At 37.0% G+C, this 17481-nt stretch overlaps 2 protein-coding genes across 2 annotated transcripts in view; one reads left to right on the top strand and one right to left on the bottom strand.

Moving 5' to 3' along the window:
- ZFC3H1 (zinc finger C3H1-type containing) overlaps window positions 1-2890 on the bottom strand; it is a 50535-nt gene extending 47645 nt beyond the window's left edge. Inside the window, exon 1 of the mRNA XM_045789575.2 lies at window positions 2031-2890. Coding sequence (XP_045645531.2) covers window positions 2031-2628 — 598 coding nt within the window. The 5' untranslated portion in view covers window positions 2629-2890. The remainder of the gene's footprint in view (window positions 1-2030) is intronic.
- Window positions 2891-3066: 176 nt separating this feature from the next.
- THAP2 (THAP domain containing 2) lies at window positions 3067-15510 on the top strand. Its single transcript, XM_045789576.2, has 3 exons — window positions 3067-3581; window positions 9793-9988; window positions 11636-15510. The coding sequence occupies exons 1-3, from the start codon at window positions 3511-3513 to the stop codon at window positions 12023-12025; spliced, it is 657 nt and encodes a 218-aa protein (XP_045645532.2). The 5' UTR covers window positions 3067-3510; the 3' UTR covers window positions 12026-15510.
- Window positions 15511-17481: the final 1971 nt, after the last annotated feature.

Genomic DNA, 17481 nt, shown 5'->3' with positions numbered 1-17481 from the left:
CAGACTGAGCCAGCTAGGTGCCCCATAACCCTTATTTTTTCTTAATGTAATTATTTATAAAATAAAAATATCATTTTTATAAATGCACAGTGGATATGTGAAAAAGCCTGAATACAGTCTTGGTTTAAAGGAATCTGAATTAAAATTTTGTATTACAAATTTTGTGTGCTCACATTATATAAGAGTAGCTGAAAACTATGTCTTCCTTCACAAATTCTAACAAAGAATACCACCTCTAGGATGGATTAATGATACTTCATGAGGAAAACAATGAGCAGAGGATCAAAACAAGCATCCTTTTAAGTGCAGCATCTGTGAAAAAACGAAAAACAGCAAGACAGCTCATTTCTGATAAGTTACTACAGAAGTCAGACTGGTTATATTTCTGTACCTTTTTCACATCATATGCCTGTTTATTAATAGAAACATATAAGCTTAACAATTAATAAAGGTATATATGGCAAAGGCCAAATTGGTATTGAATGAATGGACAGAAAGAAGGCAAAGGCAGGAGCTGGACAAGTCCCCTCATCATCACCTTCTCTAATACGGATTAAATGAAGAAAAAACTCTGCTCCCACAGTACTCTTTACATACCTCAATACGAACTTTTTACATTAAACTGTACTTATTCACATCTGTCTCTCCAACACAAATTCTGTTTCCTCTTTTATATTCTTAAAAAAATACACATGTTCTGAAGCAGCCTGTTTTTAGATTCAGAATCAACAACAAACAAATCCTTCGTTAAAAAAAATTTCTTGGGCACAGGTTTGTTTGGTTTTTTTTAAAGAACATCCTTGTCTTTTAAAAAGCCAAATCCCCACATGATTTTTGTTGAAACAATCCTAGGTGCTCCTAACCCAATTTTTGGTTGCAGAATTAAATTTTTTCAGGGCACTAGCACCAGAAGCTGCTACTTTGTACCTAAACTTACATTTCTTGCCCCTTTATATGCCAACATCTGGGAAAGACCATTTGATCCTAAGTATTCTATAAAAATAATGTTGAGTGTCTTCCAAACAAATATTACATTTAAGTTTCATATATGTTAAAAAATCATTATACCATAGAAATTACAACCAGTAATAATTGTACTTAGTAAATGATTTTTATGCAGTTATCATAAGACCTAGGTCTACAAACCCATCATAAACTAGCAAAGCTTCAGATGACTGACTACCCAGTATAAATCTTAAGTAAACTTAAGAACGTTACAGATAATGGGATCAGAGGGAACAAAAATCAGGTATTTTGCTATTTTCCTTTTCAACCTCCCCATAATCTCCACTCTCCCATACACCCCATGGCTTTCAATATATTAAAATTAAAATACTGTTAATTTTTCTCTCTCTAACCTACATTTGTCGGCACTGAGTTATAAAATGTCCAAGAACTGAACATAAGAAATAGAGAAGGAGGTAAAGTTTTACAGAAAGTTGTATGAATTTAAAACCTCTAAATTAATAGACTTGGTAAAGATACGGGTCTTTCCCTCCACCCCCACTTTAAAAGGCAGCACGTGTAAAAATAAATCAGGAAAGGTAAAAGCAGAATCACTAATAAAAACTATAGCATTATGCAGAATGGAACTTCGCAATTTTCAATGTCCAAAGTTCAATACTGTGTAAGCAACAGTATTCCCCAAATTGTTTATGACTTTTTTCTCCCTCTTACAATCTAAGTCAACCTCATATAAAAACAAAGTTCTTGTACCAGAGAATGTAAATGCTAATGAAACCTGATTTCTGTTGTACTATTACAAATCTGATTTCACTAACTTGGCCCCAATCCATAATACGTTAAGGTTAAAAAGCAATATACCCAATAAAGCAACCTTAAGAAACAGGACTACATAGTGTGACACATGGGGACTACCAAAGAACAACCTACTTTAAGTATATTGACACAGTGACAAATAAGCGGTTCTGATGGTTCAGAAAAGTTACTCATCTCATAGACCTAATAATGACGCTAAAGGGAACTTTACTAAGTGACACACCCAGGGCGGACCGCCACGTTAAGGATACAACTCTTCCGAGGTGGAGAGGGCTCTCGCCAGCTCTGACTGCTGCTGAATCCGGATCCTGCTCCTCCTCCCAGAGGAGGTCTGCCCCCCGGCTTGCCTCCTCGCTCACCCCCTCCTCGCCCCCGACTCCAGCGACTTCCACCCCGGTAAGGCCTGCCTCGAAAGCGGAAACGGTCCAAGGCGATGTGGCTCCGTTCCCAAAAGGACGGCCGGGGGCTGCTTTCGGACAGTGAGCTCGAAGGCATCCGCACGGAGGGCGGGTGAGACCGGAACGGCTCTTTGGGTCGGTAGCTGCTGTGTCCCCTGAGGTGGCCCCGCTCCGACGCGTGCCGCGAGCGTGAGAAATTCCTCAACTGCTGCTGAGAAGAGGACGACGACGAGGAGGAGCCACCGCCTCCGCCAGATCCACCGCCCCGGGCCGGGTGAGGAGGCCTGCGCCGCGGATACGGCAACAGCCCGCCGCCGCTGCTGCTGCTGCTGCTCCGGCTTCGTATCTGGCTGTTGTTATCGTCGTCGCTGATTTCCCCATCTTCTAGCTCCCCTTCTTCTTTGGGCGAGAGGCCACTGGAGGCCGGGGCCGGGATATCTGCGGTCGCCATCCCGGGAGCAGTGCCTTCCACACAACCTTAGCCCTCCGTCCGGGGATCCGCCCGACAATTGCCTTCCTCCTCGGTTCCCTTTTTTTCTAACGGACCCGGTCGGTGCGGCCTTACCCTACTTGGACACCTAGCGGGCTTTGCTCCCCAACTTCCCCGCACCCCAGCTCTTTCTCGCCGGACCGTCGCAACCCAGTTCCCTTCCCTAGCGCCCCCTTGCTCCTCCGCGATCGGGGCTCTTCCGCCTCGCGAGAAAGGGACTCTGGAAGTGGCTCTTCCCGTGACGTCACTTCCTGCGGCACGCAGGAAACAAGGCGCCCAGTTCACGCGATAATAATTAGGACAACGCGATTCTCAGTGGGACTTGTAGTCTTTCTTTCCTCTGTTCTCGGGTTTGTCCTTCCAACCTCTATCTCACACCCAACCCGGACTCCGGATTGGGATATCTGGGTGCGTGGCGGGGTGGGCGGGCACGTTCTTAATCTTGGCCGCAAGAGAGTTTCATAGTGATGGGGGGAGGGGGAGAGACACCTTTTTAATTGCTCCGAGGACCGCTTCCAAAGAGACGCAGTAGTCCCACTCCCTTTTGGGGGCCGGGAGGGAGCGGTTTGTGTCCGCCATGTTGGTGAAGGTAAACGTAGGCGACCGGAGCTCCAGGACTGTCTGCTTTGCTGGCTCAAGTCCGCCATATTAATAAAGAGACGGGGAAGGTTGACACCCCCACCCCCAGCCCCCCATACACACACACTTTTTTCCACTCCGCTTCTACGACTCCTCTCGGTGGCCTGTCCCCTGATTCGCTTGCCTAGCTTTTGCCCGAAGGAAGCGTAGCAGCCAGCGCCTCAGAACAGTCTTAACACAGCGCCGAATGAGGGGGAAAGGGAAATGCCGACCAATTGCGCCGCGGCGGGCTGTGCTACTACCTACAACAAGCACATTAACATCAGCTTCCACAGGTAACCTGGGCAGGGAGTGGGGGTGACGAAAACGGGAGCTCCTAGATCGGGTGTCGCTTGTGTGGAAGGAACAAGAGGATTCTACTAATTCTAGTGACTTCACTACCTAGCTAGTAGGGAAGCATCATTTCTGCCCTTTGTGTGCGTTTCTCAAATCTGTCCAATTTTTTTTCTTCTTTGGGGAAGGTTAACTCACTAAAAGAAACCCAAGTTCTGTATGGTGGTTACTCCTTAAAGAAAAAGTAAAAGAATATCTTAATTTTTTTTTTTTTTTTTTATGTTGGACTGAGTCTTGACCTGAATGATGCCTTAAAAGGAAGCGAAGCCTTCCTGTTCAGGTCAGCAATCACCTTAAAAGCCTGCTGTGCTTCCATCAAAATTAGGAAAGTCTCACGAGCTAAATTGACATGGGAAGCATTTAGATTTCTAATAGTCACATACAGTTACTGCGGAGGAATTAGGTCATCATTGATACCATGGTATTAAGAGATGTTAATGAAAGTGCAAAAGATAAGCTTTCTATTCTTACTAGAATAAAGTAATAAAAAGAACTTAGGTTTTGTTTTTCCTCCGTTTGCTGGAAGAGCGATCAATCAAAAAGTCTTCAGTTCTGTCAAATCAGAACTCTTGAAAACATTTTGAACACTGCATGAAATACAGTAAGTACTCGGTAAATGTTTACCTTCTGTGCAAGTGACTGCCATGTGCCTGAAGAAAAGAAGCATTGAAAAAAAGTTATGTGCAAATAGTTCTGATTTTATATATCTCACAACTTAGTACGATCTTAGAATGTGGAAAATTATATCCTTGACCCTTTCCTTACCTAATTATGATTAAATGATCCCTTATTAAAAACAGCTTCTTTAAAAAAAATCCTTGTGATGTTTGTTTTTCAGATATTTCATGGAAATGTAGTGCTTCATTCATTCATCCATCAGATGTGTACAGGGTTCTTATTTCCCTGATATTGTGCTAGCAATCCAGAAAATTCTTTTTTTTTTTTTTTTTAAGGTGTATTTATTTGAGAGCGAGAGCACGCGTGAGCGGGGGAGGGGCAGAGGGAGAAGACGACTGAGCAGACTCCCCGCCAAGTCGGGAGCGCCACTCGGTGTTGGATCTCACCGCCCTGAGATCATGAACTCAGGCAAAATCAAGAGTCCTGGGCTTAACTGACTGAGCCACGAGGCGTCCCCCAACTCCCACCCTCAGAAAATTCTTCTACTCCTTGAATTGAGTAGGTAGTGAGAAAGAAAGACACAAATAATCATGGTTAGGTACCACAGAAGAGACACTCAGGGATTCCTAACTTAGCCTTTTAAAGTCAAAGAACATTTCTCAAAGGATGTGAAATTTCAAATGATACCAAAGGATGACGTGGATTTAGTCCCGTATGCTACTTTGCAGATTTTCTCTTTTATCCAATGAGTATTTGAGAAGACATGAAGGTTTTTAAAAGAACTGCATGGCTGCAGTGTGGAGAATTAAGGTGTTAAAGTGAATTTGATGAGAAATGAGCTTATTACACAATATTAATTTACCTACTATTTCTTTCACAGGGAAATTCTACAGTGTCAGCTGAGCTAAACAATGTACTTCATTGCTGGCACAACCAGCACTAGATGAGAAGAGTAAGAGTTTGTAGGGAAAAAACAGGAACCTGTAGTAAAACAAGAGTCCACCAGTAACCTAGAGTGATACTGACAGATGGAAAGAAGTGAACAGATTAAAGAAATGTTTGAGTAGAAACTACTGTATTGGGTAATTTGATGTGGAAGATGAGGGAGTCAAAGGCACCAGTAATCTTGAATGTTTAAGAGATACACAGTGATACAGTAACATGCATACTTGACTGTTTGCCTCCTATGAAATTAACCTTTTCATGGAAATTTAGATCTTAACATTATAATAAATTACATTCCTATTTCATAAATACAAAATTTGACTATTTCTTTCCTAGGAAGTTGTTAGACTTCGTTATTCCTGTGTACAACATATGTTCCCTAAACTCATTGTCTCCTTTTTTTTTTTATCTCCCATTCCAGTCTAAGTCCCCCAATAATCTTCTGAAACTGGAAACTGCTCTTGCTCTGATGAGTTATTACTCTTATATTTCTTTTTCATGGCATGTCTTTATTTCTTCCTTGAAATACTCTCAACTTTTGAATTGACACTAATTTTGTGATTTTCATCTTCTCTCATCTATCTTCAGTTTTCTCTGCCAGCCTCTTCCTTTCTCTGTCCTCTAACCTAGGTCTTACCACTCTTAAAATGATATCAGCTGTTCCTGTGCTTTCAGTTGACTCCTTGGTGTCTCAGTATGTCCCTTGTCTCTCTTCAGTTGCTCAGGTTCAACATACTAAAACTATATTTATGAACTTTCTCTTACCACCTCCTGTATTCCCTTTCTCAGTAAATGAATACACCATCCATCCCAAAATTGGGAGGTCATCCTCCCTTGACTTCTTCCCTATTCGCTCTTGATTGGATTATTACAACAGCCTCTTAACTGGTTCACTGCTTCCATTCAGGCACTCCTAACCTCTCTTCTATAATCAATAGTGTGTTGCTAAAGGTTTAACAACAGGATCTCCAGGAAAAGGGGAAAGCACCGATTTGTCCTGTTTGCCCAATTTCCATGATATAAATACTCTGCCGTGCTGGTTTCAAGTTACCAGTATGACATCACTAATCATAGAGTTGGGAAGAAATGTGCAGTACCACACTTTTCTATTTTCTATAGCATTTATACAACACAGAACAGACATAAATAATTTTAAGAATATAGACAATAGTAAAGTAATTAAGAAATGATGGGTTTCAGTATTTATAACCTTTGTTCTTCATTTAATTGCAGATGTACATAATTTTTAATAATGGCTGTCTTTAACAGCTAGTTAAAACATTTTATGTTAATAATCAGCTCTCTAAATTAGGCCTTTTAATGGCCTGCCAATGCCATTTTGAATAAGTTCAAAATTACTCTAATTTAGAAGGCCCTCCAGCATCATTTCGTGTCATAACACTCTTCCTCTCCCCAAGATACTTAATACTCTTCACTACTCCCACCCTACCTTCTCTATCTAATTCCTACTCTCCTAAAACCTCCTGATAGATAAGCTCTTGCTGTTTTATGGTTCCTGGTCACCCTATACTTACCCTTTTATAACACTCATGGTACCTGTAATTACTTTTATATTAATAAATAGTATTTATTTAGTATTTACTGTGTACTGTGCAGTGGGGAAATTATTTACTCACATCATCTCGTTTAATCCCTGGAACCATACTAGGTACCATTATTACTCCACTGTATAAATGACAAAACTGAAGCCTAAAAAAGCTAACAATTTGCCTAACATCACTCAGGTATTACATTGAAGGAACCCGGATTGGCACCTTCATTTGACTCCAGAGACAATGTTCTCAGCCACTGTTTTTACTACGTCAAGCCATTTGATTCTCTACCCTTCTAATTATAATATATCCTCACATAAAAAGTAGATACCATAAAGGTAGGTCAGTTTTGTTTACCACTATGTCTTCAGCGCCTAGGACAGTCTTAGAATATAAAAGGCATTCAGCTATTAATAAAGACTCAAGCAAAATAGCATTATTTAAAACACTGATTTTCCAAAACATCGAATGTTTCTGAAAGCTTGGTTATATTATTGGTAGACAAGAATATATCCATCAGTTACCACCATGTTAATTTTTTAATATTTACAAGAGGATTTATTACTTAAATTCAGCTTATGGGCCGCATCTCCCACCCTTTGAACATGCTGAGAAAAATCCAAACTCATGAAAAACATAATTAAGGTTAATGCTGTATAAAAGCATTGTCTAAAGTCATATGTAAAATAGTTGATTATTTTTATTCTATTTCAACACAGGTAACTTGAACATCAATATTGCCAAACTAATCCTATTAGTTTGCTCATTCATTGATTCACTGAGAAAGTTCATTGAGCACTTACTTCACAGGATAAAGTAGTGAAAAACATATCTCCTAACCAGGAGAAACTTAGAATCTAGGGGTAGAAATAGAAAAGTAAACAATTAGGATATAATGATACTCTGTATGATATAGGAATATCTAGCCTAGTCCTTGAAAAATTTCCTTAGGAATATGGGATTCCTAAATTGAATCTTAAAATAAGGAAGGAAAATTGGCTTAAGGTCAGTTAGGTATTGGTTTCATGATTAGGGAGCTAGTTTTAAAAAGAGCTAGGGACACCTGGATTGGTAGAGCATGCGATTCTTGATCTCGGGGTCTTGAGTTCAAGCCCCATGTTGGGCATGGAGCCTGTTTTAAAAAAAATAGTTTTCGATGGACATTGGGGAGGGTATGTGTTGTGGTGAGCTCTGGGTATTGTATAAGACTGATGAATCACAGACCCGTACCCTGAAACAAATAGTCCATTATATGTTAATTTAAAAAATTAAAAAATAAAAATAAATTTTAAAAATAAAAGTTTCTGCAAAGAAAAAAATAGCTTTCTACAAAGAGCTAAAAAATATTAAAAGGTTGAAAGACAACATCTGACAGTCTTCATATATCTGAAAATTACTGAAAATTCTTACAGCAATGATAATACAATGATACTTACTTGTTCTGCATCTTTATTGAGGCCCAAACAAGAAATGTGCTTGTAAACTAAAGTTTGGCTTCTAGTTTAGGCCACAGGAAACGTTTTCAAACCATTAAGTATTACAACAGAGATCTTTGAAATGAGAATGCATTATTATTAACAGGTAAGGGCTAGGCAGAGTGGGTAAGTCCTCTATCAGAGGTTTCTAATGAGATAGAAAAAACTTACATATATGAAAACACAAACTGTAGAGTGACATACAAATGTTAATATTTTTAGATTACGGTATGTTTATGTGGTGTGATAGGAATAGGAGATGGGAGGGTGCTTACCAGTTAATCTGGTTTTTTATTTGTTTGTGCCCCTCCCTGCTGGTAATCTGGGCAAACCTACTATATCTGATCTAGTCAAAGCGTTGTTACCTAGTAAAGCTTCACTTGGGGGTTTCTGAGCTACATGATCTTTTAACATGATTTTAATGGTTCTTTTTATTTTTTATTTTTTTTATTTATTTATTCGACAGAGATAGAGACAGCCAGCGAGAGAGGGAACACAAGCAGGGGGAGTGGGAGAGGAAGAAGCAGGCTCATAGCGGAAGAGCCTGATGTGGGGCTCGATCCCAAAGCGCCAGGATCACGCCCTGAGCTGAAGGCAGACGCTTAACCGCTGTGCCACCCAGGCGCCCCTTAATGGTTCTTTTTAAACATGAGTTAGTTCTGTTTTCAAGTCAGCATACTTACCACTAGAATTTTGGGTCAGTCCCTTATATTTTTCTCTTCCTTAGCAGATATATACTGATACATATCAGTATATTTTGTATTTGAGATAAATATGAAAGGAATAACATTCCTGCTGGGCTTGTCAGCAGCATTTTACTTTTTGTAATAATTATGCTTTCTACTATACTACATAGCTTAAGAGTTCATTTTTTAAAAATATATACAGTTTACATGGAATTAATACAGTGAATTGTTAATTTATATATTGTTTCATATCAATTAAGCAAATATTTGTTGAGCCCCTACTGTTTGCAAGGCACTGTGCTAAGTGTTAAAGATAAATAGATGATATAATGATCCCTGTCCTCAAGAAACTTACAATCTACTTTTATTTCACTGGAAATTTATTAAGATGGAAAAATTACAAAAGAATGTGTTAAGTGTCACAGTGAAGGAACACAGAGGAAGGAAAACCAGAATCTGTCTAGGCTTTCCTTGATAAAATTTAATCTGCAGATATTTGATTTGTCTTGACCATGTACATACATCAGCAGATCATAGCATTGTTAATTACTCATGCTAATAATGGTTCTACGTAACCTTGACCTAGATCAGTATAGTTTATTTTTAATGCCCATGTTAAGAACTAGGTTGGGAAGAAAGGTCTCTTTAAAATCCTGAAAAATAAAAGCACCCAATTCAATTTTTCATTAATTTTTTTGCAACTTATAAAAAATAGCATGAATTGGTTTTTGTTCCAGTGTCTGGATATTAAAATTTTGTATGTGGATGAAAGACACTTTAAATCATCATCTTTTAAAATTTCTTTTAACCATTAAGGTGCAGCCAGAATGTGATTGTTGGAATGAGTTGCCTTCCCCCCCCCCTTTTTTTTTAAAGGTTTCCTTTGGATCCTAAAAGAAGAAAAGAATGGGTTCGCTTGCTTAGGCGCAAAAATTTTGTGCCAGGAAAACACACTTTTCTTTGTTCCAAGCACTTTGAAGCCTCCTGTTTTGACTTAACAGGACAAACTCGACGACTTAAAATGGATGCTGTTCCAACCATTTTTGATTTTTGTACCCATTTAAAGTCTATGGTAGGTAACATTACTTTTCTTTTACCCATTTTTACCATTTTTGGTACCCATTCTTTTTTGTTTACAAATTAGAACAATTCAGAATATATCAAAATTCATACATAATGATATGGCTCAAGAAAGTCACAAAACTTCCTCTTGTGCAGTAAAGGTACAGGCTACAATTAGAGCTCAGGTCTCCTCACTCCAGTATGCTTTTCCCTGTCCAAACTGATTTTACTATGTTGGAATTTCACATTACTTCCGGTTATTATCAATAATTGAACCAATGGTAAAACTGAAAAATCATGAGTAATGAAACCTCTAGCATCATTCTGCTCTTGATTTTAAGGTAACATTCAAAATGTGTGAGAAGAGCTTTAAGAACAGCACACACAAAGAATACCAGAGTTACACCAAAGAATATAAGTTCAGAGGAAGGCATCACAGAAAACTTCATAGAGCTCAGGCATTTAGGCTAGAGTTTGGAACTTAGGAGAGGGTTCTTAACCTTGCACAGGACAATTACGATAACATGAGGAGAACAAAAGCCAGTCGGTTGAGGGGTAAGTAGAAAATAATCAAATGTTAACAAGTGATGCGTAAAAGGAAGGAGAGAAAGTACATGACGAAATGTATTAAAACAGTATTTTATCTAGTTGGGAAAAATCTGATCAGAGAGGAAAATGTATTTGTCCACAAATGAATTCCTGTGTTTTTAATAAATGTTTGTTGAATCAATAAAAGAAAGAAACTTATGAGGTTATGACATAATCTGGGAACTGATTTAATATTGTGGGAGTATAAATCAAGATGGTGAATGGCAGAATGGGGTGAGATCCTAAATTGTAAGTGTGCTATGTAAAGATTTTTTGTCTTTAGATAATGAGGCAAAGAGGAAGTTAGCCAATTACAGAACAACAAATCTGTTAGAAAAATTATTCTGTGGCAGGATATGAATTAGTGAGGTTCAGAATGAGGTGGACATCATTAAAGAATTTTTTAGTATATTCAAGCCAGATACGATACAGGCCTGATCAAGAATGATGGAGAGGAAAGGATTTATGATAGACAATATTTAGGAGGTAGAATTAATTGAACTTGATGACTAAATAAAATAGATTAAGTGGGGGGGGGGTAGTCCTCAGGGTCCTCAGATTTAGATATAAAGTTCCTGGCCAGATTTTAAATCCTTGAATGGGAGATGTAACTGAACATTTAATAAGTAAATCTTATTGATTGAAATATTACCAAATTGAAAGAATAACGTTTACCTAAAAAGAGATTAAATCAGTATCAGAGATAAACCAAATGTCTGAATACCTTAAATTGGCCTTCGTGAGAATTGCAAAAGATTTTTAAAGTCTCTCTAAAATCATACTCGATAACTTGAAAGAGACCTTGTAAGTCCATTGTCTATTTTCAGACGATGTTTGTATCCCTCTGGAGAGAAAAGACAAAACGAAATAAGGTGGCTGGGGCTAATTCAACAAGTTGAGAAACTTGAATCCACGATTACATGAGATGGGCAGCTGATGTTTCCTATCAAACTTTTAAAATCAGTTTTTAAAAGAGCTGTTTAATTACTTTTATACAAAACTGGGCAAAATTTACTTATTTGTGACATTCCATAATTTATGTTCAACCCTCTAATTTTATTTGGCTTAGAAACTCAAGTCAAGGCATCTTTTGAAGAAAAACAACAACTGTACCCCGACAGGACCATCTAATTTAAAATCAAACATTAGTAGTCAGCAAGTACTACTTGAACACAGTTATGCTTTTAGGAATCCTATGGAGGCAAAAAAGAGGATAATTAAACTGGAAAAAGAAATAGCAAGCTTAAGAAAGAAAATGAAAACTTGCTTACAAAAAGAACGCAGAGCAACACGAAGATGGATCAAAGCCACGTGCTTGGTGAAGAATCTGGAAGCAAATAACATATTACCTAAGGGCACATCAGAACACATTTTACCAACTGCCTTATGCAGGCTTCCTTTGGAGGATTTCAAGATTCTTGAACCTGATCAACAAGATAAAACATTACCAATTGTATAAAACATTCCTTTAAGATTAGCCCACAAAGAACTTGATGCCCATCCTTCATTCTAGTCAAAGGTAAAAATATTTAAGGAAATTATGCCAAAATTGGGTATTTACTAAAGTATTACTTGAAGTAACAGTATTACTGTATAATTTATAAAGACTTATTATTTAAAAAATGGAAATTTCTATGAAACTTATATTTGAAAAAGAATGGAAGTGCCTTACATGAGAATTATGTACTTAAAATTTTTGCTAGGAAATTGTGTGTTTGAAAGGTGTTCTGTGTTTTTGTCTTTTAAAACTACTTTTAAAGAACTGTCTATGACAATATGTTTAATTTCTATTAGAAAAAAAATTTTTTTTCCTGGGGCGCCTGGGTGGCACAGCGGTTAAGCGTCTGCCTTTGGCTCAGGGCATGATCCCGGCGTTATGGGATCGAGCCCCACATCAGGCTCCTCCGCTATGAGCCTGCTTCTTCCTCTCCCACTCCCCCTGCTTGTGTTCCCTCGCTGGCTGTCTCTATCTCTGTCGAATAAATAAATAAAATCTTAAAAAAAAAAAAAAGAAAATTTTTTTCCTGTAGCAGTGTTGGGAAATACATTCTAAATAGGATTCTAAATAAGAATTAGCCAACACTAAATATGACTTTAAAACTGCTGGGTTTTGTATTAATTATTATTGGCACTGTGATTTGGAAATTTTATAGGAACAAAATCTGAGGTACAAGGCAAGTTCTGTTATTTAAACTTTCTGTATCTGCTCACCAACAAAAGTGACAAAAGTGGCCTCCTTCATGAAAATACTAGCTTTTAAAATAGATTATAAAATATTTTGAAAATAATATTTTGAATGTGAAGTACTTTTGAGTCATCCAAGCAAGGTAAGGCCTGAAGTACCTCAGACTAGAAAAACTGGGAGCCAGTTATATGTTGTGAAATAATGTAGACATTGTGATCCAGCTTTTACCTTCGTTAAAAAGATAAATTTATACTACTTTTTTCTCATAATAAAAATATTACATTTTCAATTCCAAAATTGATGCATTATTAATTAGGCAATGTGATACAACATTCCATGTTAGGAATACCTCCCCTACCCCCATGTATGTTGATAACCAAAACTCGTAAGCTTTTTTTCCCCCCATAAGCCCACATTAGGATTTAATTACAGAAAAGTACCTACCATATTCTGTCTTCACAACTTATAACTTCAAATGGAATCAATTTATTGTACATATCAGCTTGCGTTTATCTCCTTTTTTAGCAAGTCAAATAGAGCAACTGTACTGCATAAGGGAAATGAAATTCTATAAAAATACATATGTCTGATAAAGCTATGAAAATGCTAACTATTTTACAAAATAGAAAATAAAAACTATGATAGTTGCCACTTGAACTAATTAAAGAGTTCACCTTATTTCCCCAGATAAATTTTTAATTTTAGTAAGAATCCTTTCCTTCAAATAGCTTTGGGCAAATCGCATTAAGTTTATTAATGTGTAATCAAGCTATTCAATCTTAGTTCAAGCTTCTGACATTGCCATATGAAAGTAGCATGCATATACTTAACCATAATTGTTATAAATTTTTCCTTTAACGTAATGGCTATTTTATTTTATAAAGAAATTTGGGGAGGGGAGGGTTTGGGTTGTGTTTTGTTTTGTTTTGTTTTTGGTGACACTTGCTTGGATGCCAGCAATAGTCTTTTTACAGTATTAACACCCTTTCTTTTAATAAGGAATGCCTCCCAAGAACTAGATTTCACAAAGGCAAAGGTAAGAAAAGTCTGTGTTGCTTATCATGAGGCACTTAAAACAAGTATTTATGAAAATCTTTTGTGAATATTATAAACCTTATTAGTCATTTTATCAAATATTGGACATAGCTCCTGGAAATTGTCATTCCGTGTTTTTTTTCTAATATGGTTTCAAATATCTCTTCACTTACTGACCATAGCTTTATACCTTAAAATAAGCTGGGCAAATAATCACCTAAACAAGTATAAACTCTCACGTGGTTCATCACTCCTCCGCAATATAAAACAAAATACTAATTAATGCAGGCTAGTTCCCATCTACCATAGTATCTTGATATCTTAATATAACATTTTAAAAATCACGAAAGTATAAAATACAAGCTTTTGGCAAAGTTAACTAGACTTCATTCATTATTATTTGAGACTACTGAATAAACTACCACTCAGTAATTTTAAAGTATTTTTTTTTTTTTTGGTGTTTTCTCGATGTCATTTTCATGTTACTGTCCTGATAACATGCTCAAAATTCTCCCTGCATCAAATTGTTTCATTAACATACATACATCTGTCTACCTTAAAACCCTTTCATAGAGAATGGACCCAACATATATCTTCTGTTCATTCTATGTTACTCATTCTATGCCTGCTAGGCACTAACCTCTATGAAGAACCAGCCAAAGGCTAATGACTTGATACAAAGATGACATGATTCTCTGCCCTAAGTTCCTCAAAAGTCTCCTGAGAGAAAAAAAATATTTGTAATACAATATGATAAATGCTATAAAAGAAATCTATGTGAGGTGCTTTGGTAAATGCTGTTGAATTGGGAATTAATAAGCATATAAACTTTAGACCTTTTTCCAAAAAACTCCTCTTGAAAGAAAACAAGATTTATTCTTATGACTTACCAGAGGAGACAGAAGGACATCAGAATTGACCTGGATTATATACAGTATTCTTTAAATCAATGAGTTGTAAGACATTTTTCCCCTTGAAAGTGAACACTGAACGAATTCGTTGTTAATGGTATCTTGGTTAACAGGAAAACAACTAAATAAACTATTGTTTCAAAGCCAAGAACTCAAGTTTATTTGATATTTTTATAAAATAACAAACTCTACTAACAGATATTTACAAATAATTTAGCTCAGAGTCTTAAGGTTAACAAAGCACTGTGGCATCCATTTTGATCTCTTGCTCTTTACAAATATCCTGTGTGGTGGGTGGCATTATCTCCAGCTTACGGATGAAGAAATCCTTGCTAATGCTTATTTATTTATTTAGATGTTTAATATGTACCAGCTGGCACAAAGGATAGAAATGCCAGCAGTCTAGGAAGTTCAATCCTAGATTGAACATTGGTCTTCAGCCTTCAAATCTTCTGCTCTGCCTTCCACATTATAACCCCCTATACAACATATAAATCATGTTATTAAAGTAGGACAAGTCCTGTGTCTCAAAAAACTAAAATTTTATATATGTGTATAGTTAAGATAATCTGTGACGTCACTGTAGATTTTTTCTAGGTCGACTTTGTAATGTTGGTATTTTATCTCATTTCTGAATGTTAGAATACGGGTAAATTTTAATTTTGTTATAATAGAGAAAATAGTTCATCTTTATGCCAGAATATGGGATTCTGTAGGTTTTAGACAGTTGGAAACTTTCTACAATTAATGGTTTTATAATGTATATTAAACAATTACATATTGTATTCTGAGTATGTTATTAAAACCTTTTTTACAAGGAAATTACTGTCATGACTATTATTTTACAAAATGTACATGAATATCCCTACAGTAGTCTTTCCCCTACACGGACTCCCTAAGATACTTCCGTAGAAGTCCTTGACCCTAAATTGAGGCAAACTGTAAAAAAAGAAAGATATGTAAAGCCTAGAAGAGGAATTATTTTTATTTTCATTGCTCAGGTTATATCTAAGCATACATTATAGTTTATTTGCACTGTGTTTTGGGGGGGTGGTTCTTTAAGATTTTATTTATTTATTTATTTATTTGAGAGAGCGCGCGCAAGAGCATGAGCCAGGGTGGCGGGGTGAGGAGCAGAGTGAGAGGGCCAAGACGACACAGTGAGCACAGAGCCCAACACGCTGAGTGCAGAGGACCCCCAGATGATGACCTGAACTGAAATCAAGAGCTGGATGACTAACTGAGCCACCCAGGTGCCACTGCACTGTTTTATACTGGTTATGTAATCTAAACCAGATATATAAAGGGCTATAAAAATTCTATCCTGACAATTAGAGGCTCACACAAAGATTTATTTGCAAATATGATTACCAAAGCATGATTTTAATAACAAAATAAGATGTGATTTTTTAAATTCATTTTTTATTTGACACTTTATTTCAAAAAATACCATATTAATATTCACTAAAAGTCACTGAACAAACTAGGATGAACTGGACAGACAAGGTCCCTGTCCTCAAGACTTCTGGAAGGACATATTCCATTTGTTTATTCCTGCTCCCTACTGTCTTCTTAATGTCCTTTAGAATGAGTTGAATGTAGTATAAGAAATTAGTCTTCAGATTGTTGCTTAGGCTTTTAACATTTGTGCTCCAAAAGTTAAAAAAGAAAAACTTTTGAGTTTAATATCAAAAAAGATACGTAGGGTGCCTGGGTGGCTCTGTCGGTTAAGCAACTGCCTTCAGCTCTGGTGGTGATCTCGGTCCCAGAATTGACCCCCAGATTGGACTCCCTGCTCAGTGGAGAGTCTGCTTCTCTCTCTCCTTCTGCCCCTATCCCCAACTCGTGCTTGCTCAAGTGCTCTCTCTCTCTCTCAAATTAATGGATAAAATCCTTTAAAAAAAAAAAAAAAAAGGAAAGAAAGCAGATATGTGCCTATCTCCTAGGTGAACTTTTGGCTTGTTTAGATATAATATTTTAAACCTTATCTCTAACTCTTCTCCATTCTCTTGGACTTCTTATTTTCGTGCTCTCCTTAACCAACTACAAAGTGCCCTTGCCTTAGCTTGGTCACTTAACAAACTTTGTCATCTTTCATGTCTTAGCTCTGACAGTGCCTCTTTCTATGACACTTCCCTTAACATACTGAAGTGACATTAACTCGACCCAATTATCTGGTGTGACTGATATTGGCCAGTCAGCTTGCTGAGGTAATTCAGTTATCTACCTGTACTGAACAGAGTGAGACAAAAATAAAGTGAGTACATAATTTCTGCAGGAAGACCATATATACATGTAGTCAAATAAGATGTACACTACTATTTAATCCTACTTCACAATTAATTAGATGTCTTACCAAAGAAAAGGATGTTGTCTTGGCATGTTACTTAAATTTAAAATTGTGTTTTTAAAAAGTACTCAGTAGTGCAAAAAAAACAAACTACTTTTCAAATAAAAAGTACTCTGGGTTAAAACACATTTGGGTACTATATCTGAAACTCATTTGCCTCCTCTTCTTACATTGTCAGCCAACAACTGAAAAAAATCAGATATGCTGTAATTATCATTTAATTTTTACCCAAGCACACAAGCTAATTTCAAATAAAACGTGACATAAGCCACAAGATTCAGACTTCAGGTTTGTTTTTTTTTTTTGAAGATTTTATTTATTTATTGGACAGAGATAAAGACAGCCAGTGAGAGAGGGAACACAAGCAGGAGGAGTGGGAGAGGAAGAAGCAGGCTCATAGCAGAAGAGCCTGATATGGGGCTCAATCCCATAAC

Source organism: Ursus americanus, chromosome 17 (genome assembly GCF_024610735.1).
Source record: "Ursus americanus isolate L20-20 chromosome 17, mUrsAme1.1.p, whole genome shotgun sequence".
NCBI lineage: Eukaryota > Metazoa > Chordata > Mammalia > Carnivora > Ursidae > Ursus > Ursus americanus.
This window is presented reverse-complemented; position numbering and strand designations above follow the sequence as displayed.

Bases quoted from the DNA above. Each gene is read 5' to 3' on its own strand.
- THAP2 (XM_045789576.2), top strand. From the start codon at position 3,511: ATGCCGACCAATTGCGCCGCGGCGGGCTGTGCTACTACCTACAACAAG. The intron at 3,582-9,792 runs GTAACCTGGGCA...TTTTTTTTAAAG, and splicing joins ATTAACATCAGCTTCCACAG to GTTTCCTTTGGATCCTAAAA. The intron at 9,989-11,635 runs GTAGGTAACATT...TATTTGGCTTAG, and splicing joins GTACCCATTTAAAGTCTATG to AAACTCAAGTCAAGGCATCT.